This window comes from Erpetoichthys calabaricus, chromosome 14 (assembly GCF_900747795.2).
Source record: "Erpetoichthys calabaricus chromosome 14, fErpCal1.3, whole genome shotgun sequence".
NCBI lineage: Eukaryota > Metazoa > Chordata > Cladistia > Polypteriformes > Polypteridae > Erpetoichthys > Erpetoichthys calabaricus.
In genome coordinates this window covers 76,984,991-77,011,587 of record NC_041407.2, presented here as the reverse complement: position 1 = coordinate 77,011,587, position 26,597 = coordinate 76,984,991, and the positions used below count along the sequence as shown (strand labels likewise).

The 26,597-nt window shown below is 37.4% G+C and overlaps 1 protein-coding gene across 1 annotated transcript in view; it reads right to left on the bottom strand.

The window, feature by feature from the left end:
- Nucleotides 1-3,007: 3,007 nt before the first annotated feature.
- slc9a1a (solute carrier family 9 member A1a) overlaps nt 3,008-26,597 on the bottom strand; it is an 87,662-nt gene continuing 64,072 nt past the window's right edge. The window contains exons 7-12 of the mRNA XM_028819945.2: nt 19,421-19,491; nt 17,482-17,655; nt 16,861-16,975; nt 16,285-16,386; nt 14,592-14,664; nt 3,008-6,969 (exon numbers count right to left, since the gene is read on the bottom strand). Coding sequence (XP_028675778.1) covers nt 6,692-6,969; nt 14,592-14,664; nt 16,285-16,386; nt 16,861-16,975; nt 17,482-17,655; nt 19,421-19,491 — 813 coding nt within the window. The 3' untranslated portion in view covers nt 3,008-6,691. The remainder of the gene's footprint in view (nt 6,970-14,591; nt 14,665-16,284; nt 16,387-16,860; nt 16,976-17,481; nt 17,656-19,420; nt 19,492-26,597) is intronic.

The following is a 26,597-nucleotide window of genomic DNA, read 5'->3' as shown; positions in this document are numbered from 1 at the left end:
GCATGACTAAATAGTGAGTCACTGCCATTTTGTTTAATTTCGATTATTTTGATATCAATGCTTTGTTAAAATCATTCTCTGAAGTGACAGTGCAACTGATTTACATTTAAAATTCACATTGAGGCTTGCCTGCCCAAAGAAATACAAATGTTTGGTTAGGATTTGGTTTGGGCTGTGAGACCCTAACACCCACCAGGGAGAGAACTGGCAGTCAGGACTGAGAAATGCATGACAAGTTGCCCGTAATGTGCAGTAAAACTCAATGCTATTGCTTTGAATATGGACAAAAAGAAATTACATTTGTTAATGCTGCTATTTTTATGATATTTCTGAGCACCAAGTATTTTAAAGCTTATTGTTTAAATGGAGAAGACAGGCAAGTGAAAAAAGGGCAGGAAAGTCTGCCATTTGGAGCGGATGACCATTGGTTTAAGATTTAGAAGGGAAGAAATTGAAGTGTCCAACCAAACTGTGTTTCAAAGAAAGGCAAGATGTGCTCTCCTTTAGCATCAAGCCAGAAAACAGCGACATAATATGATGAACTTGTGTGTATAGACATCCATCACTCTCATTTTGGAGCTGCTAATGGCTTTGTGACTCTTGCTCGATATTTCATTAACAAGGCTGCTTAATATGGCTGTTATGCTTTCCATAAATTCAAAATTCTTTAACAGTCATTTAGAACCTGTTATTTGTTAATTTGGGAGGGTTGGACTGACTTTATCAAAAGTATTAAAACACTGAAGCAGTACGAGTACCTGTGAGGACAAGTTTAACAAACAATTCTGCACACAGCTCTAATACGAGCAGAACAGATGGACACTCTGGAGCTGCACTGGCGGTCTCTCTCCTCCATAACTTCACCTCAAAATAGGTGGCACCCTGAGCACGACAGTTCAAACGCTCATTTGTGTTTGAGCATGTTCAGTTTTGTGGACAAGAGCATTTTCCAGAAGTGGTTTATTTAGCGATATTTTAGCAAAATATGGATTGTGCCACACGAGTAACGTGATTTTTGCTTTCCCCCCATCAATGTTATTGATATTGTTTGCTGTTGTGCAATGCTGGTCACCATAGCTGCCTGTTGTATCACAAAGGTTACCTTGGATCTCCATGAAAACAAGTGAATAAAAATTTTTTTCAGCCATCATTATAAATTCCATGGGGTAAGTAACCTGTAAAAAATATTTTATATATTGGCACTTTACAGTGGTGGTAAGGGGTGCATGGGGCACCAGTGGAAAATAAAAAGGCTAGAAACTTACCAATGAGACAGCAAAGGTTTTGATATATAAAAATGCTCTGCATGTTTCCAACAACAAAAGGGATCTGGAAATAATAGTTTTATTGCATATGCCTTGTACTGTTTTTGTCAAGGTAAGCAAAAGTTTCCTATTTGCTTGTGTGAATTCTCACATATACATGGGAGTAAATCAATACAAAAAAACAACCACGTGGCATGAATGGTCTACTGTGATTTGGTCTTTCAATAGGAAATCCTGCCTGGGGGGGGGGGGGTAAAAGGTTATTGTGGGAGAAAACAAACATTGGGAAGGCATGCATAGCCTGAATCTCACTATATTGGTGCTTTGTTAGTTCAAAAAAAGACGTGTAAACTATTTTACAGTCTGCGTGTAATTGAAAGAGGCGGGTCAATACTCATCAACGGTCTTGGATGTAATTAGTAAGTTTTTAAGCTTTTATTTTCATGTTGAGTTCCTATGCCCCAAAAGCCTCCTCTATAAAGTGCCAGTGAGAAAAAAAATACTGTATATTATATATACTGTATTTTTAATTTATAGAAAACTTTTAGTTGTAAAACACAATTTCAGGTAGCAAATGCATATATACAATGTTTGTGAAGAAATATCTATGACTTGAATAATACCAAGCTTATTTATTAAGACCCAACAGCTGGAGTCAGACTCGAACTACACACAGCCAACTCCACAGCCACGATTCTCAGTTGATTACATTATTTTTTCAAACATAAAATCAACCTTATGTGCCTCATTAGGAAGCGGACGCTCACAACATACTACCATGAGAAACATTTATCATGATTTTTACATTTTTCCTTAAAAGCATTTATATTTCTTAGATGTTATTATGCACTTTTCGGGGTAACTTGCCTCATAAACATACACCAATCTGTCTTCAATCTTAACAGAGAAAACATTAATCGATAAGAAATTTTTAAGGGTTTAATACAGCAATCTAAACTGAATTTATTAAATGCAGAAAGGATTAATTAACCAGCATTATGTTCCAGTTGTCTATTTTACCTTTGGCCAGTAGATGGCACTATTTCCTTTTGATCACTATTACGTCCACCAAATAAATCTTTCCACAGGTTTTCCAAAGTTGTATCTGTCCTAGAGTGTCTATATAAACACAGGGAACTCCAGTTTCTGTATTACATCTTGTCTGAAGAAGGGGCCTGTGTTGCCTCGAAAGCTTGCATATTGTAATCTTTTTAGTTAGCCAATAAAAGGTGTCATTTTGCTTAACTTCTCACCACATTCCTAATGGCTAACACAGTACAATACCCTAGTACAACACAGAATCTCAGTAAGTCCTAATGCCTTCTGAAAAATACACTGCTGTTTACTTCTAAGAAATCACAAACAGGATAAAATTAGGTTTGAAAATACTGACCTGCTTCCAGAAATGTTCCAGTCTTAAAACCTGAATTCTCTGTTGAGGCTCTGAAAGTATTAGGCATTAAGTCACTCATCCAAGGTTGCATCATTGTAGGTTTCATTTTGGCTACAATGGAATTTGTTCTGAGGAGCACTTCTGAAATCCAAGACAATGACTTCAGAAAAATAATTAATTTAGTGTTCTGCTACTATACAAGAGGCCATATAAACAATAACAGATGAAAACCAACTCAAACCAATACAAAGAAGAGCTGTGTGCTGAAACCTGGGTGCCAGTTGGTGATGAAACTGTCTAGTTAACAGCTTGGTCACACACACACACAAAGAGTCACTACACTTCAATATTTTAATAAAAATTTAAATTTTGTATTTATTATATATTCTGATACAGCAGATTAGATTTTGCATTTACAACAGTGGTCAGACCCATGTAGTCTATGAACTAGTCAGTGACATATACAGTACTTCATACATATATATATTGATTATAAAATTATTGCAACATTTCTTTATATATTATATAGGGCACATAAAGGAATGAGGTGAAAAACTGCTAGTGAAAAAAAACAAAAAAAACACCGCCAGCTGGGAAGATACATTTACATGTAAAACGTCAATGAACCTGAGGCACATGCAGCTCGGCCAATAACAAGTTCAATTTATCATGGGTGGATCCACTAAAGCGCCCACCAGACATACAGGAGAACACTCCACCTTAGTAAAGTAAATCTTTCTGCTTTGGCTTACACTTGAATAATTAGGATGCCTCTTGCTGAAAAGTAAACAGCACAGGTTTGAGCCCATTAAGTTAACCCCTGAACGATGCTCAACACCAGAGAGGTGCTCGTAGCTTATAAGTAATCACATTCCTCTAAAAAATGTAATGAATGACTCAGGAGAAAAAGAGAAAAAAACACAAACAAATAACCTCATTTATTCAAGAATGGGCTTGCAAAACCAACTGCTCCGGACAGGAGATCCTCCAGACACATGGTGGCACTAATAGCAGCTCAGGAGCATGTGACTGCCCCACTCTTCCTTGGGTGTGCTTGCTCGTCAGCTGCCAACTGCTCATGTGACTGGAAGATCTTGTGTTAGGGGCCTGGCACTTGATGAAGCCTTCTTTAAGCTAGCTTGGTGGTAAAAAGAAAAGACCCATCCAGTGTTGCCAGAGCAGAACTCCACACTAACCATATTGGCTCTTGTTACAAACAGCTATACTTCAAACTCAAACTGAGTGCTTAACATTTAAAAGACTGTCTTGGGTCCCCAAATAAAGTCCTTTAAAATACAAGATGTTATAATTTCTCAATATAGATGAAGAGAAGTCTGATTTGTTATTTGAGCAGCACGCTAACCTGGGGTAAGCTCAGCCTCTCAGAAATTCTTCCTATAGGGTCATATAAACATTAGAGCTCCCACATGTAGTGACTCTGAATCGATAGAATGCAATGTGACTGGTGATGCACAAAGGATTATGGTAACAATGAGTGTAGATTTTCATTTCTCAATTCGTTTGTGTAGGAGATTAATATTTCAGACCTTTGCAAATGTAAAACTACAGTATGCTGCTGAACTAGACACTCAGAGGATAAGTGAGAAAGAACTCCATAGTTTAAAGAGAATCTCCACAAAAGGCCGCTTGACACACACACAATCTCTCAAGACAGAGCTCATTCAGAGTACAACTGGTTTAGCAAAACTTTGGCACAAAACTGAGGAAGGAAAAACGACAAAGACAGCTACCTGAAGGCCAGCCATCTTGCTGTTTCACTAAGCAAATTGTACATTTTCCCCTAAAAAAAGAACACAAAAATTGAGTAAAAGCAGCAACAATGCACAAGGAGTGCTGTAAATCAAGTATACAAATTCTGCAACTCTATATTGCACATAAGCAACGTTTTCTTGTAAGTGTTTAAAAAGGACAGACACCAGCGTTGATACTTTATGAACTTTTCTGTTCAGGTTAAAATTTTGTTAGTCACTGTTTCTGGTCAATTCAAGATTCTGTGCAACCACAGAACTGAACGAGATCTGTATGCATTGTTGGGTTCACAACCTCCACTTTCAGGTTCAAGGGGTGTATTGGAGTACAGATGTGCACATTCCGCATGATTCTGCATGAAACATTACAGATTAAATGAGGGAAATGAATTCTATTAGAGGCAATGCAGAAACATTTTTTTTTTTAAATCACAGTGCATCAGAAAATTGTACTGACATAAAGCTTAAAATAAAACAATTTCTCCAACATTTACTTTACAATTATATAGCATAATTTAATTTCTAAGAAAGTCTTTAGCACTTTTCATGTTGATAAAAACAACATGTTGCATAGTGTCAATTTTGATAAAAGAAAGTGAGTGTGAGCCACTTTGACTTCTAGACCTGCAGGTGTTATGGGGGGATATTAGCAGTCAAATAGACTGGGCACAGAGTTTAAGAGGACTTTGCTAACTGAGGTATGAAGATATATTCAGTTTTCTGTAATAGAATGAAAGAAAATATGCAAATATAGTAGGGAAAATTGAAAAAGCACCTAAACTAATTGGAAAAAGCCCACCATCAGTGATTTAAAATATGTTCTAAAGAGAATGATTTTAAAAATTAAAGGTTTTTTTTTGGTTTTTCATTTATAAAATGTTTTAAATACATACTGTACAAGCCACTCAAAAAGGAAAACTCATTTTGGTTCATTAATTCCTTAAGGCAAAATGCTGCAAAAATCTTCTGAGAGCCAAATATAAAGCATTTTTTGTTGTTACACAAAACAAAGAACATAAAGCCTGAAGGTTTTATTCGCCTTCTACTGGTGCTCCAGGAGTGAAACCAGTATACAAAAAGAGAACGAAGAATAGGTGTAGCTCTTAGTAAATACCACACTAAGCATTTACATCAACTTGGCTGATTCCAAACTCAGTATATACTCATTGCTCCCTTTAAAACAAATAAAAAAAACAGAGACAGGGAGGAGCGTTAACATGCAGACGACTACATAAAGACTGTTCAGATGCTCATATGTTTCTGACAGTCAGTCAGTCTTAAGTCTGGATACCATACTGCACATTGTGTACAAAAAGTAATCAGCACATTTTAGTGCACAAGCGTACGCAAACACAGACAATTTATGAATACAGCCACAAAATATTTTATGTCTTGTCTGATGGGATACTCGAAAAAATGTACACAAACACCACATACACATATTAAAAAAAATAATTAAATTATACGAAAAAGACAGCACAAGCAGAAGATACTGTCGTGATTGCTGATGTTGACTTCAGCAAAATGCCTGCAGACAGGAGAGATAAAGGAAACAAAACACAACACCAATAAATAATGCTGTACAAGTCAAAAATCCACAGCTGGGTTTTGAAGGACGACAAACTGGATTTGTACAATGGGAACAGCATAACGGACACCAACTACACAAAAATGTTTTGCATTCTTACAGAACAGCAGCACAGCAGACAGAGGAGAAAACCTGGCTTTCGCACTAATCCAAAGAGATTTTACATATACATTTTATACAGTTTATATAATGTACCCGGTATTTAGAAAAGCCTACCATTCCAAAATAATTTAGGCATCAAAAAAGATTAGTGCTGTTTTTGTCATTTTGCAGCAATAAACTCTATTACAATTGTAAAATATTTTGCATTCCCAAAACCACAAGCTATGAAATGAATTCTAGAAGTTGCAATGATGCCTTACCTGCATCACTCTAACTTCATATTGCTTAACAGGCCAGTTTAATTGCTTGGGGAGAGAAACAAACAACAATCAAGGTGGTCTTGGGGCCACATCTATGCTAACTCCATACCAAAATGAACTTCCATTACCCAATAACAATCAATCAATCAAGTAAAATAAGGCCAGCTTAAAATGTGCACAATTAATAACGGATAAAGAACTTGTTACAAAAAGGAAATGGCTTTTTATTTATTTTTTTACAATTATATTTGTTTTAATCTTGGCTTTAAAAAAGGGAATGACTGCTGATTATGTGAACTGGTGAATGTTTCCACTCATGGTAGAAAAGGCTCCTCCTCTTCACCTTCAGGATGAGGACCAGGGTCACTTAGGCATCTCATTAAACGTTGCTCTTTCTCTGCATTGTTTGAGGTGAAGACTTCATCTGTGCTTGGAGTGTGCATTTTCATCACAATGCCTTCTTCCTCCTCCTCCTCTGTACGCTTTGATAACTCATCCACCAGATTCAGCGATTCAGGGGACTGCGGAGAGGCAGGGTCCACAGTGATTGCTGGGATCCCTGCTTTTGGCTTTGGAATGTAAGCATTTGGATCTGTATTTAAAAAAAAAAGTTAATAGCTCATATGAACACAATATACTTTTATATTTTTGTTTTTAGGCCACCATGGTTTACAAATTTGGCATTTAAAATAAGTGATAAAGTAGAACAACGCAACACCTCCCACTTTATTAGTTGTGACATGCTTATAAAATATAAAACCATTGGCATCAGTAACTCTACAGAAGAGTTTCTCTTTCTATTAAACAAACATTTTTAATTTTATAGACGTTCTGTATAATTTTATATAACACTCGTCCATGAAACTAGTCTTACTTAAACAGATCAACAAGTATTAAGCAGTAAAAGAAAAACACAAGACCTTGCAAATCTTTATATACATAAGCACACACGCAAATCTGTTCAGAAGTGCAGGCAGAGTGGAGGATTTGGTTTCGTCCGTTTATAGGAGATGGACGTCTGAAGCAGAGCTCCGCTAGCAGCGGCTTTATTTTCCCACGTGTTTCATATTATTTAGAGGTATCCTGTATTTAACCCGACCAAGGAACTTCCACTACAATATACAAGCATGAGTAACAAGAAGAAAAGTCAGAAAGAACCGGAAAAGAAACTTAAAGCTGCATCGAAGTCCGGACAGACTTCCGGCCTGAGTGCAAGTGTAAGGTATGGCATCACGGAGACTGACCTAGAACAGGCAGAAGAGTGCGCAGAATTCCTGGGACCCCGCTCCATTGTATCGTCTCCAGTCGAGAGTGAAAATGGGAGCAAAGGCGCAAGTGATACAGGTCGCGAGGGATCGCCGATTTCTGAGGATCATTCGAGACTAGAAAGGGCTCTGCAGGACGTGCTCTCATCTACTCATCGCGAGCCTGTAACAGGAGCAGCATTTTCACTTGCGGAGCACGAAAGCAGAAGCGAACTGTCCGAACTGAAAGAGATGATCGCTACACAGAAAGAGATGATCGCTACACAGTCCACTGCCATAGTTACGGCCATGAAGGAGCTTAAGAAAGATAACACAAATGATCTTAAGAAGGTGGCCACTGAGCTCAAGAAGGATAACAAAGATAAGGAAACGCGTCTATTTGAACATTTCGACTTGAACTTTAAAGGCATGTTGGAGAAATTAGTGGAACACATTGAAGAAACTAACTCCAAACTGAAAAGGCTTGATGATCATATTAATGACGTTTCAGATCAGCTGGAAGACGTTAAGCAGGGACTCACGGCTCGAGTGGAAACAGCGGAACAAATGGCATCTAACGCCGATGAAAAAGCCACAGCTGCGAACTCGGAATACAAAAAACTTGGAGACAGACTTGCAGCCCTGGAGGATGGGTGCAGAAGAAATAATATAAGAATTGAGGGTATACCTGAGAAACGAGAAAGCTCAAGCCCAGTGAAATTTGCAGTAGAATTACTGTCTAAAATAATTGGAGATGACTTTAAACTCGAAAATGAGATAGCCACGGCTTATCGCACAAAGATACCAAGCGCCTTTAAATCTAGGTCTTTTATTGTCCGCTTCGAACGACTAAGATGTAAGCTTGATGTGATGGCACTTCTCAGACACAAGCAAGAGATTATATTCGAAAATAATCTTATTCGTATTTTTCCCGACTTCTCACCATCAACAGCTGCAAAACGCAGATCCTACAACGACATTAAAAGGATGCTACGGGAAGCCGATATCAAATACAGCCTCTTGTATCCTGCCAAACTGAAAGTGGAAGTTCAAAATGGACATTATATCTTCTTCAGCAAAGAAGAAGCTGAAAAAGAATTAAAGAAGCTGTTTCCGACACTTTTTTGAAAGTTAATTAAAATTAAAGAGCCGTATTCTATCAAGGCACGGGAAGAACCTATGATCTGATTGCTGGATCCATGTTTAAAGAGACTGGTATTATAATTATACATCTTCTTTTTTTTTTTGTTTTTAGCTGGACTTTATATGTTATATGTTTATGTTTTAATCAGAGTTATAGAGTTATAGACGTGAGTGTGAAAATGTGGAAGTGATTAAAGTAGGATTCGTTTTATTTATTTATTTTTTTATTCCTTTTTTTTTTTTTTTTATTTTACTATACCTTAAAGTAGACTGTTTAACTTCATACCCTTGGTTTAATGGTTGTTCTACTATTTATACAATTACCATTATACTATTACAGTATGAATTACCAGGTTTATCCTAGACTAGTTTTTAAAATCACTCCCAGGGTTGTTTCTTTTTTTTTTTTTTAATCTTAATATCTTAACTTAAAAGCGCTGAAGATTATTTCAAGCTTAAATATTGTTAATGAGAACATTTTCGGCAGATAGTATTAAGGATTTAACTGTAAAAGATATCTCTGTTTTAATTCTGTAACGCCGCTGCAGGGTGGGGTTTGTTTTGTTTTGGACGTGCTCTGTCTCTTCGTATGTCAGAGGACTGGAACATCGCGAAGTGGGGTCTAGCCTCATGTGGGGAGGCAAAATGGGGGGGTGGGGGGATAAAGGGGGGAGAGAAGGAGAGCAGGTTATATTTAATCTATTCTTATAATCCTTATAATTATAAATATCAATGCAGCAACAGGCTAACATGCAACAACTCCTGGGGAATCTTGAAACTAAGATTAAAACTGCCATATTACCAATTAAAACTATAAAATGACATTAAAAACTCAGAATCAATGTCTCCATGATGGGACAGTTAACTTTGTGAGCTGGAATGTTAAAGGCCTGAATCACGAATTAAAGAGAAAGAAAGTATGCTCTCACCTAACAGGCTTAAACGCTAAAATAGTATTTTTACAGGAGACCCACTTACTAACCAAGGATCAGTTCAGATTACAAAAAGACTGGACTGGCCAAATGTTCCATTCTAGCTTTATAAAGAAAACTAGAGGGGTGGGAATTCTCATACATAGAACAGTTCCATTTGTAGCATCAGAGGTAGTGTCGGACCCTGAAGGGAGATATGTGATGGTCATGGGCAACTTATATAACAGTAAAATGATTTTGATAAATGTTTATGCACCCAATGTTGATGATAAGGAATTCATGCAAAATCTATTTGCATCCATTCCCAATGTGAACACTCATAAAATTATAATGGCTGGGGACTTTAATTGTGTTTTAAATCCACTCTTAGATAGGACTCCCGTGACAGGGGGGACGACATCTAATACTGCAAAGATAATTACACAGTTTTTAAATGATCACAACTTATCAGACCCCTGGAGGTTTCTTAACCCAAACTCAAGAACATATTCGTTCTACTCACCAGTGCATTATAGCTACTCAAGAATTGATTATTTTTTTATAGATAATAATTTCCTGCCTACAATTAAATCATGCAAATATGACACAATTGTTATCTCTGACCATGCCCCTCTAGTCTTGGAGCTAAAATCAATAAGCCCCTCGTACTCACCTCGCAGATGGCGTCTTAACCCTCTTTTATTGGCAGACGAGAACTGCACAGAATTTATATCCAAACAAATCAGCTTCTTCCTAGAGACAAACACGTCTACAGAAGTTTCTGCAGGAACACTCTGGGAAACTCTAAAGGCCTTCCTAAGAGGCCAGATTATTTCATATCTTTCCCATAGAAATAAATTAGAAACCAAGAAAGTGTCAGAGCTAAGAAATGAAATTACTAGAATAGATGAAGAACAAGCCAGGCGTCCAAGTGAAGCTCTTCACAGGAAAAGGCAGGCCCTGCATACAGAACTTAACATCTTAACAACTAAAGAAACTGAACAACTTATTTATAAGTCTAGACAGCATTACTATGAACACGGAGAAAAAGCTAATAAGCTTTTAGCTCAACAAATTCATAAACAAGAAGTTCACAATGCAATACCAGTAATCACCAACAAGAATGGAGAAGAAATCATCGACCATAATAAAATAATGCACACATTTAGAGATTACTATAAGTCTTTATATTCCACTGAGCCCAAAGAAGACAACACGCAATCTAATGCATTTCTGGATAATTCACAAATACCACAAATAGATGCTTTAAGTGCTGAGGAACTAGATAAACCTCTAACGCTAACAGAATTACTAGACGCTATAAAGTCACTACAAAGCGGGAAATCATCAGGCCCTGATGGTTACCCCGTAGAGTTTTATAAGAAATTCTCCACTCAGCTAGCTCCACTCTTATTGGTAACATTTACAGAAGCTAAAGACCACCAAATACTACCTCAAACATTTCGACAAGCATTAATCACCGTCTTTCCTAAACAAAATAAGGACTTGTTACAATGTGCATCATATAGACCAATTTCACTCCTGAATAATGATGTTAAGATACTCTCAAAAATCCTAGCTAGAAGGATGGAGAAAGTGCTGCCCTCGGTAATATCACAAGATCAAACTGGATTTATTAAAGGCCGACATCTATCTTCAAATCTCCGACGCTTGTTTAATGTTATATATTCACCAGCAAAGTCAAACACCCCAGAGATATTACTATCATTAGACGCAGAAAAGGCATTTGACTTGATCGAATGGAATTACCTTTTCACTGCATTGGAGAAATTTGGGTTTGGCCCGAATATTTGTGCTTGGATTAAACTACTGTATACCAGTCCAGAAGCTTCAGTTTGTATTAATAAAATTTGCTCAGACTACTTTAAACTAGAACGTGGTACCAGACAAGGATGTCCCTTGTCGCCACTGTTGTTTGCAATCGCTATTGAACCACTGGCGGTTCACTGCCGAAATTCTCATCAGATAAAGGGGATTGTCAGAGAAGGACTGGAACAGAAAATTTCTTTATATGCAGATGATATGGTCTTATATATATCGGACCCAGAAAACACTGTCCCTGCTGTTTTAACAGCACTAACAGAATTTCAAAAGATATCTGGTCTTAGAATTAATCTGAATAAAAGTATACTCTTTCCAGTGAACTCACAAGCATATAATAATAAATTAGACACCCTACCTTTTACCATAGCAGATCAGTTTAAATACCTAGGGGTAAATATCACAAGTAAACATAAAGCTCTTTATCAACAAAATTTTGGCGTCTGTATGGAAAAAATTAAGCAAGACTTGCATAGATGGTCAACCCTTCATCTCACTCTAGCCGGAAGAATTAACATCGTTAAGATGAATATCCTTCCTAAACTTCTCTTTTTATTTCAAAACATTTCAATATATATCAATAAATCGTTTTTTAAACAGTTAGATTCAATAATAACCTCATTCATTTGGAACTCAAAACACCCACGTATCCGAAGAGCGACCCTACAAAGACCTCAGGCAGAAGGTGGCATGGCTTTACCTAATTTTCAGTTTTATTACTGGGCAGCAAACATACAAGCCATAAAAACCTGGACACAAATAAATGCACATACACAGGCTTGGTCTGCAATAGAAGTAAAATCCTGTAGTACTTCTTTATATTCCCTGCTCTGCTCTCCAATAAATGAAAGTTATCGCAAATATACTAATAACCCAATCGTGCTTTACTCACTCAGAATATGGAACCAAATTAGGAAGCATTTTAAGATGGAAAATCTTTTATCAGTGGCACCTCTGCAAGGGAACCACCTCTTTCAACCTTCGCAAGTATATCCAGTTTTTAATACCTGGAAAAGTTTTGGGATTAAAATGCTCAGAGATCTTTATATAGACAACATATTTACATCTTTTGAACAATTACGTTCAAAATTTAACCTCCCAGCTACACATTTCTTTTACTATCTTCAAATTAGAAATTTTGTTAAACAGAAATTGCCCGATTTCCCCCACCTTGCACCCTCCACAATGCTGGAAAAAATACTGCTCAATTCCGAGGAAACAAACACTATTTCCGCAATATATAAAATCTTATTAGAGTCCCTACCTTTCAAAGATCCAAGAGGACATTGGGAAGAAGATCTCTTAATCAATATATCAGAAAAGGAGTGGAAGGTAGCAAAGCAGAGAATTCACTCGAGTTCTATATGCGCAAAGCATAGAATTATTCAACTAAAAATTATATATCGAGCTCATCTGTCTCGCTTAAAACTGTCCAAAATGTTTCCAGGCCAGGATCCAACCTGCGAGCGCTGCAACCAAGCTCCTGCCTCACTGGGTCACATGTTCTGGGCCTGCACCAAACTAACATCATTTTGGACAAAAATTTTTAAGTGCCTCTCAGACAGCCTTAGTATCACAATCCCTCCTAACCCACTAACAGCTGTGTTTGGTGTCCTTCCAGATGGACTTGAATTGGAGAAGGACAAACAAACGGTGATTGCATTCACTACACTCTTGGCACGCAGACTTATTTTGTTAAATTGGAAGAATCCTAATTCTCCTCTTATAAGTCAGTGGGAAACTGATGTTTTATATTATTTGAAATTGGAAAAAATCAAATTTTCAGTTAGAGGATCTGTACAAAATTTTTTCAAAACTTGGCAGGATTTAATCAATATTATTTTAATATAGATATTTACTTCTCCCCTTCTTTTGTCTAATGTTGCCTTATTAAAAAGCTTAAAGCAATTTTTCTTTAGCTAAGCTCTCCTTCTCAGGGGTGGGGTTTGATTTGTCTTCAAATTTGTTGGGTTATAAATTGATCTGTTTGTATGGAATGATTACAATGAAAATTAATAAAATAAAAATATTAAAAAAAAAAAAAAAAAAAAAAAAAAGTGCAGGCAGAGTTAAGGAGAGTTTTATAAATTTGCCTGTACTTATCCCAAAATTACCCAGAAAACCCTCAGTCTTTTGAAAAACACAAATGAAACAACAAATTATATGGCTGGTTGGAACAGAAGAAAATGTCAATAAAATCATTTAATTACATCCATCTGGAAAATAAACTTAATGGGGTTCCGCAGCCCTTAACAGTAAACAAAGGTACAGTCTGGCCAGACCGGGACAACTCGTTTGTCACCTGCAAATGGAATTCTATAATATAGCAAAGCTATACATAATTGTATTATGCCTGATGCTGTTGAAATTAGAGGTTGTCAGCCATTTTGATGGGTCATTGCCCGAACACAGGATTAAGTTTAACTTTTAATGACTCACTTGATGTGAATGATACTACCTGGTAAATTAACCAACTACTACTAGTTTGTGCATACTCATTATCAAATAATCAATTCTGTATCTTTTCAAAGCTAAAAACATGGCTACACTAATCAGAGTATTTTTTATTTTAAAAACTAAACCAAAATTCAGAGTTTCAAGGCCTTTACAGAATTATCCCTAAGCCCCATGAAGAAAACTTTTTTTTTTGGTACACTTTATTCATTTCCAAGGGAAAATTGTCTTTTCGCGTGACCTTTGGAGGTCAGCCATTGTACAGTCACCCATTTGGAGGTCAGCTATTATACAGTGCCCCTGGAGCAAATTTAAGGTTAAGGGCCTTGCTCAAGGGTCCTACAGAGTAGGATCCCTTCTGGCAGTAACAGGATTTGAACTGCCAACCTCCAGATAACAGCACAGATCCCCAACCTCAAAGCCACCATTCCGCCCTCCAAATATATCTATGTGAAATCAACGCTAAATTAGGCACACTCAGGATTTTAAACCTGCTATCTAAAGTCATTGAGAAAGCATAAGTAAATGTTATGTGTAACAACATAAAAAAGACTAAAGAAAAAAAAAATAATAATGTAAAAATTTGTTAAAAACAACAGCAATATAATATCTTTACATACCAGAGGAAAGTCTTGCTCTTGACATTGTTGGAGAATCAGGATGATTTGCTGGAACTGTCAGATAATTATTCATCTGTAATTAGAAATGAGATAGAACTTTACTTTTACTTTACTTAAAAATACAACATTAAAAGGTAATAAAAGCCTGACACATACAGTGTATGGATGATCTATTGCTCTTTGCAGTGAATCACTCCAAATCTATGCTGGTCCAATCTCCGAATATAATATTTAACACCACAGAGTCATGGAGGACTGTGGCAGTTGCAGTACTCTCTCATATACACAGGGTCAATTTAGAGTCACCAAACAGCTCAATGCACACGTCTTCACAAGAAGGTAAAAATACACAGAGATAGAATGTATAAATTTTAAAGAGATAACAAACAGGCCCATGCCCCCTCCAGAATCTTCATGAGGGTAAAGAGCTGGTCCACCGTTCCACGGCCTGGACAGAATCCACATTGCTCCTCCTGGATCTGAGTTTCCATGACTAGATGGAGCCTCCTTTCTAGTACTGTTGCATAAGCCTTCCCAGAGAAGCTGAGGAGTGTGATCCTCCAATAGTTGGAGCACACCCTCCTGCCCCCCTTTTTAAAAATGAGGACCACCACCTCAGCCTGCGATTCCAGAGGCATAGCTCCTGATAACCATGCAACATTGAAAAGGCATGTCAGCAACTACAGCCCAACCATGTCCAGATCCTGCAGCATTTCTGAGTGGATCTCATAACCACCTCAGTGATTTTTCCATAAGAAAATGTGTATTGATCTCTCATCAGCTTCTGGCTCGGCCTAATCCACTGAGGGTGTGTCCATTGGTTTCAGGAGCTCCTCAAAGTGTTTCTTAAACTATCAACAGACGACATCCTCAGTCCTGCTCAGCACTTCTCCACCCTTGCTGAGGTCAGTCTGGGTGAAGTCCTGCCTTCCCTTTCTGTGTCATGTGATGGTTTGTCAGAACCTCTTTGAACATGATCGATAGTCATTTTCCATGGTCTCTTGAACAACTCCCACACCCAGGTTTTTGCTTGCCTAACCACCAAGGGTGCAGCCCTTTTGGTCTGACCTCTTTGCTGCTTCGGGAGTCTCCCGTGCTAACCATACATGGAAGGCGTTTTTCAGTCTGATTGTATCCCTCACCTTTGATGTCCACCACTTGGTCCTTGGATTGCCAAAATTAAGGCATTATTCAAGTTCAGCATTTAAGACAGAGGTGTAACACCATTAAACACAAAAATTAAAGCACAATCATCCATTATTGTGCAAAATATTATTCATATAGGAAATGATTATGGGGCGATCCTGGCAGCTATCTACATAAATCAAAACCAACCTCTAAAAGGGATGCCAGAATATTACAGCATACCTTCTTCCAGATAGTAACACTGGCCACATCTTTCACTACACCTAATGTGCTCATTTCTGAGAAGAAAAGTAATTTTCTTTGTTAATGACCAATAGGCTTTGGAGATATCAGAATGCATGCCAAAACCTACAACATTTTATAACAGTAACTAAATGACACCAAAGATGAACATTTGTGATATTAAAACTTGCCACATTATAAAAAAAAGAGGAATGCTGAAAGGACAAGGCCTTGCATGTGAATTACTTAACACCAAATTATATGAAATAACTTCATCCAATGAAATGCCATGACCTCTCATATGCCAGTCACTCTGAGCTCTTACCCTTTTCTCCATCTGTTTGACTTTTTGCCTTCTTATCAGCATCTGGTTCCAAGCATCTTCGTAAGGGTCTGCTACAAGAGTGTGCCTGTTATAGGACCGTAGCTGTACATACAAAAAATAACTAAATGTAAACATAATATCCAAAAGGAAAAGAGGTCAAACAGAATAAAAATCTCTAGCTTTTCCTCATATTATATATCAAACTAATCAGAACGTTACTAAATGAATAACCTCTGTAAAAATAAGAAACAAGTAAAAAACAAAGAATGATGGCTCATTTTTAAATACTTTTAAAGGATCTAAAACTATTTGTAGAAAATAAGTGCTCTCTTTTAGTGCTGTAGTGACTCACAAACAGATAAACTAATGGCAGAAGGAATGAAAGACAAACATATTAAAATGATATTTTCTTCCAAGAGAGATCCTTTTTTCTGTGAAAATATCTAACTTGGGCATGCCCAAATATAAAAACAAACATAAAATCAGGAGACATTAATGACAGGAAATATTTAATGTAAACTGATAAACTGCTTGCATACATTAGACAATGTTTAATCACAGTGCTCTGCCTCTTACCCTCTGTCTGGTTTTTTGAAGATTTGTGCGAAGAATCTTTCGTATTTCTTCTTCCTTCCCCTTTGAAAGCTGTGGGAGAGCCCGTTCAGTTACTTTCTGCTTGGGCTGGATATTTCTAAAATTACAAAACATAAGGGTCTGAATAATACCAGTTTAGAAGCTCCAGTTAACGCAAACTACAAATCTTTTCTATATTAGATTAAAATCTGAATACCCAGAAAACAACAAATGAGAACATATAAATTCCCCATTGGCAGTGATTATGTGCCCAAATTTGCACAGGATTGCTTATCCACACTACCACCAAGCCAACTGGGTATAAATATGAATTAGAACAAAATAACAAGAATAACCTATAACAAGTTTGATCCAGTACAGGTGTGTGTGCATTAAGCTCATTGTAAAAACATGTCTGCTGTGCCCCTCTTCAAAATAAAGTGTTTTGTGTCAAGTTCAAAATGACACAAAAGAATGTCTTTCTAAAAGCATCCCTCATTATTCAGACTTTTTCAAGGTTTAACAACTTAAATGTCTCAATGACAGATCTAAAAATTTGAATTACTAACATAAGAGTTGAAAAAATGGCTGGAAAATACACACTGAAATAACATCTACACTTACTGCATTGAAACAGTGGAGACAGCTGATGGAATCTTGGCAATTCCCCCCGTTTCTACCAACTCAATAGCTTGTTTCATTTCCATCTTGTGATAGAAAGCTATCAGCTGTGGCTCTTTAGATCTGTCTCCAGCAATCAAACACTTCTTGATATACTTCTTGTTGAAGCGATTGAGTCTTAAATGAGAAGAGAGAGTGCATTAAATATGGACTCGAATAAAAATCAACGCTAAAGAATTAAATACTTAAAATATTGTACATTAAAGATAAGAAACCTTAATTGATCAAATCACAGTAATCATTATTTCTAACAAACAAGTTAATGAAGTTGATAATGTAACAATCAACAAATGTACAGTATATCCTTTTATGTTTTTTATATAATAGTTATGGACCTGGCTGAAGCCAGGCTTCTGAGTATATGTGCGTTTGTCAGGACAGAAGTTGGGTTGGTTGTACAAGGCATAAGTGACTGGCTACACTGACAACAGTTACTTGTCTTAAAATGTCAATATAGTCAGATCATTGTCACTTGAGGATATTAAAGTAACAGATAGAGCAGGGGTCCCCAACTCTGGTCCTGTAGGGCCACAGTGGCTGCAGATTTTCATTCTAACCGTTTTCTTAATTAGTGCCCTGTTTTTGCTGCTAAGTAACTTCTTTTGAATTAATTTTATTTGACTTGCTCTTGAAGACCCAGACCCCTTAATTGTTTCTTTTCCCTTAATTAACAAACAATAATGAGATACAAAATGAACCAAAACCATCAAATTGTGTCAATCGTACAATATCTGAAAATAAAGAAAGGTGAAGGTCTCAGGAATGCTGAGGTCCCCAAAACATTTTAACAGTGCTCTTAGAAAAGAGAAAATAAACAAATTCGGAAATGTATGTTATTGCACAATGAGACCTGCAACAAGCCATGGAATTAAAGAATGGGTTTAATTAACAACAAGAATCAGAGCCTAATTAAGTAACTGGTTGGAGTGAAATTGGTTGGAGTTCAGGCCCTGACTTAGTTGATTTTCTTTTCGCTCACTCACTTCACATTTAATTTCTGTTTGGGTGCCATTTAAGGAAAGAAATGAAGCAATTCAGAGGAACAAATCTTAAAAAAAAACAAAAAAACAAGTCAATTAAAATTAATTTAAAAGAAGTTAATTAGCAGCAAAAACTGTGCACTAATTAAAAAAAGAGTTCGAATGAAAACCCGCAGCCACTGGGGCCCTACAGGAACACAGTTGGGGATCCCTGTGAGAGGGTGGGCAATGACAGATTATTGGAAAGAAGTCCCCAACACAATGGGTGTCAGAAGGGAGGTCAGGTATGTTATGCATGGCCACAGTAGAATTCTGTTTACAGTAAATAAAAAAGAGAAAGGGATAAACTTAATGTCCTTGGCATCTATTCTGGGTTCAGAACTGGGATAGATCAGGTACACCAAGTATATCACAAAGATTTATAGTTCTTCAGTCACAATAAAAATAAGAGGTATTTTAAATTATCTGATTACTAGGTTCCCAAATATACAATGTATGCAGAGTGAGTCCTCATGATGGTTATGACTTGGGCGTCTTCCTAAGTAACAGTGAAAAAACAAATCAGGTAGATAGACTTCACAAAGCTTTATAAAAAAACAAAATATCTACTTCATATGTTAAAAGATGATTAGTAAATGCAAATATATAGGTATCCTGAGTAAATGTGTGCAGTGAGGTTCTTGTCTTCAGCTACATCCTCTCTGGATATGCTTTGTGTTTTAATTTTTTTTGTGTGTTTTTTTTAGCAATGTGTTGTACTAAGCAGATTTGAAAAAATGAATGAACAAACATCACAGGGTTGAAGTTTACAATATATTCTCTGAAAACAGAACACAATTGACAATCAATATGAGAGACAAGACTGAATGAAAAGTTCATTAATCTCCAATTTTTGAGCATACTTGTCTTTCCAATGATGATGTCCATAATGTCCACAGACATCTTCTATTCCAGTCAAGAGGTGATCCAGAAACTGTTGAGGTAGATTAAAGTTCAGAACTATTAAGTAAAAAAAAAGGCTAAAAATATATATAAAATAAGTTGTTTTTTCACAAAGTATTCGTCTAAAACACTACAAAACCCATATAATATAATATAATATAATATAATATAATATAATATAATATAATATAATATAATATAACCCATATAAATTGTGAATTTCCACTTGGGATTAATAAAGTATCTATCTATCTAATACAAAAAATGCAATGTAGGAAAGATTTTATTTATATTAAAAGTCAAAGACTTCAGAGACAATGGTAAATCCCAATAACAGCTAAATCTACAATTAAACCTTAAATGATGAATCTTAGGGATTAATAAACAAGTTTACGATGCATATACAAGGCATGTACAACCTACTTTTTTATACATTTCCCAAAACCCCTCTCAACTGGCCACAATAATACTTTCCTTATATGGTGATGTATTTTGTGTGAATATATATATATACTAGCAAAATACCAGTGCTTCGCAGCGGCGAAGTACTGCTTTAAAATTTTAAATAATAAACTGAGGGAAATTATACCAATAATTATTTGTTAAGGATCTCTTTGTATACCATGTTGTCAGTTCGCCCCTCCGGTTGTAATATGACCAAGTTGTGCGCTGAGCTTACTCTTGAGCATGCAACGTATACTTGGCCATGTGAAAAGCAAATCAAGAACAGCAAGACCGCGCCAGCTGCGGAGCTCAGCTTGGAGCGAAATGAAGTGAATGGGAGGGGAGATGATCACGTGACTCCAACACCCGCCTTAACTCTCCATCCCTCCACAAATACACAAACACAGTCTCTCGGATCCCAACTCTCGTTTATATATATAGATAAATAGCAAAATACCCGCGCTTCGCAGCGGAGAAGTAGTGTGTTAAAGAGGTTATGAAAAAGTAAAGGAAACATTTTAAAAATAACGTAACATGATTGTCAATGTAATTGTGTTGTCATTGTTATGAGTGTTGCTGTCATATATATATATATATATATATATAATATATGTGTATGTGTATATGTATATATATATGACAGCAACACTCATAACAATGACAACACAATTACATTGACAATCATGTTACGTTATTATTAAAATGTTTCCTTTACTTTTTCATAACCTCTTTAACACACTACTTCTCCGCTGCGAAGCGCGGGTATTTTGCTAGTATATATATATATATATATATATATATATATATATATATATATATATACACACACACATACATATACACACATACATGCAGTTTCAATAACATAGAAATCAATATAAACAACATTAACATCATTATCATATGAGAATATGAAGTAATATATAAGAAGCACATTTCATATAAATATAAATTATTAAACAGTAAAATCTTCTTCTGTAATTTGCTACCGTGGCTATTCGTTTGTCTGTCCAGGATTTTAAATCACCTGTAGCTCGCAAACCGTTTCACCTATTGACTTGAAATCTGGTACACATATAGAACGTCACATCTACTATCCGCTTTATGGGTGATGATTGTATTACTCTTTTTATCCATCCATCCATCCATTTTCCAACCCGCTGAATCCGAACACAGGGTCACGGGGGTCTGCTGGAGCCAATCCCAGCCAACACAGGGCACAAGGCAGGAAACAATCCTGGGTTTTTATCTTTATTTTATTTTATTGTAGAATCAACTCCTATCTGCGCACACCAGGGTGGCCGTGGGCGGATGCGTATGGTGTATTCACTCCACGTTATCGTGCATTGCGCTGTCACTGGTATTTTGATAAAAGAATTTGAACAACATATAAGAAGCGTATAAATTATTAAACAGTAAAACATTAACATTTAAGAAGTAAAGTTACATTAAGTACTACTGCAGTGCCTTCGGGTATACCTCATTTTTTGTTTGCCCATTACATGCTTAAATGTATACATTTTTTGGTGCACCTACCCGAGAACACGCGACATATAACCGAGCGTGGGAGAAGCATGGATTTTAAACACGTGTTGAGTTCATCTGCTGGTCTCCCTCGTGAAGTAACTGGTAATGTTTGACTAAAATCTACAGTGAGTAAAACGACATTACCTCCTTTTTTTTTTTTTACGATCTCTGAGATCTTGCTTTTTTCGGTTCAAGGCTTCATAAGCTCTTTTATGTTCTATGGTGTACTTATCCCAAACCATCATCTTTGAATGTTGCAAGACGTTCGCCTTGTATGTAGATCGGGGTAATTACATTCATTGCATTCCTAGTCTGAATCACAATCTGATTGTATGGGTGGTTACCTGGCACTGTAGGGTTGCCACCCGTCCTTTAAAATACGGAATCGTCCCGTATTTGAGAATGAAATTGCGCATCCCGTTTTGAATCAATACGGGACGGGATTTGTCCCGTATTTTTTTTATCATTTTTTTAAAAGCAGCGTCTCATGCAAATCATCCCACACGCATTTTATGAAGATGCCTCCTTTCCTACTTTTGATTGGGTAATACTTGATGTCATCGTTAGTTTGATTGGTCTTTTTAACTGTCCAGTGAGGAGGGCGGGTCTTTTAAGTAGAGTCTGCAAACTGTTGGCACTGGGATGTGGCACCCGCTGTAGTATGCGTCCCTTATTTTTTTGTATTAAAAGTGGTAACCCTACCTGGCAGGTAACACTTATGTTTGGTCATGAAGTCGTCTAAAATCCGCCACGTGCCCTCTTTTAATTGTGAGAAGCAGATATATATAGCCAAATTCTTGCGCTTTGTTGCGGCGAAGTACTGCTTTTAATTTTTTAAGAAGAAAATAAAACCTTTTTAAACGGATCGAAAATATACCAATAACAATTTGTTAAGGATCTGTTTTTTTGTTAACCTCGCTTTTCACAGCTGTCCCGCTACGGCGTGTGTTTCGTTTATTTGACAGTATGTACAGTAATCCCTCCTCCATCGCGGGGGTTGCGTTCCAGAGCCACCCGCGAAATAGGAAAATCCGCGAAGTAGAAACCATATGTTTATATGGTTATTTTTAGAATGTCATGCTTGGGTCACAGATTTGCGCAGAAACACAGGAGGTTGTAGAGAGACAGGAACGTTATTCAAACACTGCAAACAAACATTTGTCTCTTTTTCAAAAGTTTAAACTGTGCTCCATGACAAGACAGAGATGACAGTTCTGTCTCACAATTAAAAGAATGCAAACATATCTTCCTTTTCAAAGGAGTGCAAAGCAAGCAGTCAAAAAAAAAATCAATACGGCTTTTTGGCTTTTAAGTATGCGAAGCACCGCCGGTACAAAGCTGTTGAAGGCGGCAGCTCACACCCCCTCTGTCAGGAGCAGGAAGTCAGAGAGAGAGAGATAGAGAGAGATAGCGAGAGACAGATAAAAAAAATCAATACGTGCCCTTTGAGCTTTTAAGTATGCGAAGCTCCGTGCAGCATGTCCTTCAGGAAGCAGCTGCACACAGCCCCCCTGCTCACACCCCCCTACGTCAGCGCAAGAGAGAGAGAGAGAGAGAGAGAGAGAAAGTAAGCTGGATAGCTTCTCAGCCATCTGCCAATAGCGTCCCTTGTATGAAATCAACTGGGCAAACCAACTGAGGAAGCATGTACCAGAAATTAAAAGACCTATTGTCCGCAGAAACCCGCGAAGCAGCGAAAAATCCGCGATATATATTTAAATATGCTTACATATAAAATCCGCGATGGAGTGAAGCCGCGAAAGGCGAAGCGCGATATAGCGAGGGATCACTGTAGATCGTGGTAATTAAATTCATGGCATTTGTTTTCTGAATCGCAATCTGACTGTATGGATGGTTACCTGCCAGGTTACGCTTGTGGTTGGTCAGGAAGTCGCCTTACATCCGCCACGTGCCCTCTTTCTGTTCCCAGAAGCTGATCATAGAATGGTTTTAATAGTTTACTTTCAAATAATGCAAAGAGTATGCGACACGTGTTTCTCCTTAATTCTGGGCTCATCAGGCATACACACTCACTGCATCCCCTCTGGAGAATCGAATATCGTCAGCGCCAGAGTTGAAGCCCCTAACGTTGCGGTCAGCAAGTGGGCTAACATCCGCCATGTGCCGTCTTTCAGTTGCGAGAAGCAGATCATAGAATGGTTGAAACTGTTGCCCCTAACGTTGCGCTACGGCATGTGGTTCGTTTATACCTCGTGTCTTCTCGTTAAACTTTTATCTCGCGAATATGTTATTGCAATCCGCAGCGGGAGCGTTTCTATAAACTTAATTTAAACTTACGTTTTACACCGTGCTTTGTTTCCCTTATGAACATGCTTGTATGCTTCACTCGCTCCCTTCTCAATTGTTTAATGAATTTTTTGTTCTTCGCTGTTTGTGGCTCCTCCTTCATTTGTCCCTACTGCATTCACAGTCTTTTCACGTTATTGCAATCCGCAGCGGGAGCGTTTCTATAAACTTAATTTAAACTTACGTTTTATACCGTGCTTTGTTTCCCTTATGAACATGCTTGTATGCTTCACTCGCTCCCTTCTCAATTGTTTAATTAATTTTTTGTTCTTCGCTGTTTGCGGCTCCTCCTTCATTTGTCCTTACTGCGTTCACAGTCTTTTCACGTGATTACGTGGGAGGCGTGATGACGTGACACTCAACTCCTCCTCCCACGGCCATCGAGCTGCCGTCCATTACAGTATATTGTGAAAAAAGAGGTTCCAGTTATGACCATTACGCGTTGAATTTCGAAATGAAACCTGCCTAACTTTTGTAAGTAAGCTGTAAGGAATGAGCCTGCCAAATTTCAGCCTTCCACCTACACGGGAAGTTGGAGAATTAGTGATGAGTGAGTCAGTCAGTCAGTGAGTGAGTGAATCAGTCAGTGAGGGCTTTGCCTTTTATTATTATAGATATATATATATATATATATATATATATATATAAATAAAATATATATATACAGTATATATATCTATATCTATATATATATATATATATATATATATCTATATCTATATATATATATATCTATATCTATCTATATATATATATATATATCTATCTATATATATACAGTGGTGTGAAAAACTATTTGCCCCCTTCCTGATTTCTTATTCTTTTGCATGTTTGTCACACAAAATGTTTCTGATCATCAAACACATTTAACCATTAGTCAAATATAACACAAGTAAACACAAAATGCAGTTTTTAAATGATGGTGTTTATTATTTAGGGAGAAAAAAAATCCAAACCTACATGGCCCTGTGTGAAAAAGTAATTGCCCCCTTGTTAAAAAATAACCTAACTGTGGTGTATCACACCTGAGTTCAATTTCCGTAGCCACCCCCAGGCCTGATTACTGCCACACCTGTTTCAATCAAGAAATCACTTAAATAGGAGCTGCCTGACACAGAGAAGTAGACCAAAAGCACCTCAAAAGCTAGACATCATGCCAAGATCCAAAGAAATTCAGGAACAAATGAGAACAGAAGTAATTGAGATCTATCAGTCTGGTAAAGGTTATAAAGCCATTTCTAAAGCTTTGGAAATCCAGCGAACCACAGTAAGAGCCATTATCCACAAATGGCAAAAACATGGAACAGTGGTGAACCTTCCCAGGAGTGGCCGGCCGACCAAAATTACCCCAAGAGCGCAGAGACGACTCATCCGAGAGGTCACAAAAGACCCCAGGACAATGTCTAAAGAACTGCAGGCCTCACTTGCCTCAATTAAGGTCAGTGTTCACGACTCCACCATAAGAAAGAGACTGGGCAAAAACGGCCTGCATGGCAGATGTCCAAGACGCAAACCACTGTTAAGCAAAAAGAACATTAGGGCTCGTCTCAATTTTGCTAAGAAACATCTCAATGATTGCCAAGACTTTTGGGAAAATACCTTGTGGACTGATGAGTCAAAAGTTGAACTTTTTGGAAGGCAAATGTCCCGTTACATCTGGCGTAAAAGGAACACAGCATTTCAGAAAAAGAACATCATACCAACAGTAAAATACGGTGGTGGTAGTGTGATGGTCTGGGGTTGTTTTGCTGCTTCAGGACCTGGAAGGCTTGCTGTGATAGATGGAACCATGAATTCTACTGTCTACCAAAAAATCCTGAACGAGAATGTCCGGCCATCTGTTTGTCAACTCAAGCTGAAGCGATCGTGGGTGCTGCAACAGGACAATGACCCAAAACACACCAGCAAATCCACCTCTGAATGGCTGAAGAAAAACAAAATGAAGACTTTGGAGTGGCCTAATCAAAGTCCTGACCTGAATCCAATTGAGATGCTATGGCATGACCTTAAAAAGGCGGTTCATGCTAGAAAACCCTCAAATAAAGCTGAATTACAACAATTTTGCAAAGATGAGTGGGCCAAAATTCCTCCAGAGCGCTGTAAAAGACTCATTGCAAGTTATCGCAAACGCTTGATTGCAGTTATTGCTGCTAAGGGTGGCCCAACCAGTTATTAGGTTCAGGGGGCAATTACTTTTTCACACAGGGCCATGTAGGTTTGGATTTTTTTTTTCTCCCTAAATAATAAAAACCATCATTTAAAAACTGCATTTTGTGTTTACTTGTGTTATATTTGACTAATGGTTAAATGTGTTTGATGATCAGAAACATTTTGTGTGACAAACATGCAAAAGAATAAGAAATCAGGAAGGGGGCAAATAGTTTTTCACACCACTGTATATATATATATATATATATGGTTGAAAATAGTTTACTGTCAAATAATGCAAAGAGTACGCGACACGTGTTTCGCCCTAATTCTGGGCTCATCAGGCGTACACACTTATTGCACTCCCTTGCGGGAATCGAACCTCGGACGTCAGCGCTAGAGGCGAAGACCCTAATGCTGCGCCACAGCGTGTGGTTCGTTTATTTGACAGTATGTAGATCCGGGTAATTACATTCATTGCATTCGTGTTCATTGCATTCATAGTCTGTGTCACAATCTGATTGTATGGGTGGTTACCTACCAGGTAACGCTTGTGGTTGGCCAGCAAGTCTGCTAACATCCACCACGGTGCCCTCAGTTGTGAGAAGCAGATCATAGAATGGTTGAAAATCACGTGTCGCGTACTCTTTGCATTATTTGACAGTAAACTATTTTTTACTGTGTTATACTGATGAATAACACTTTTTCCAA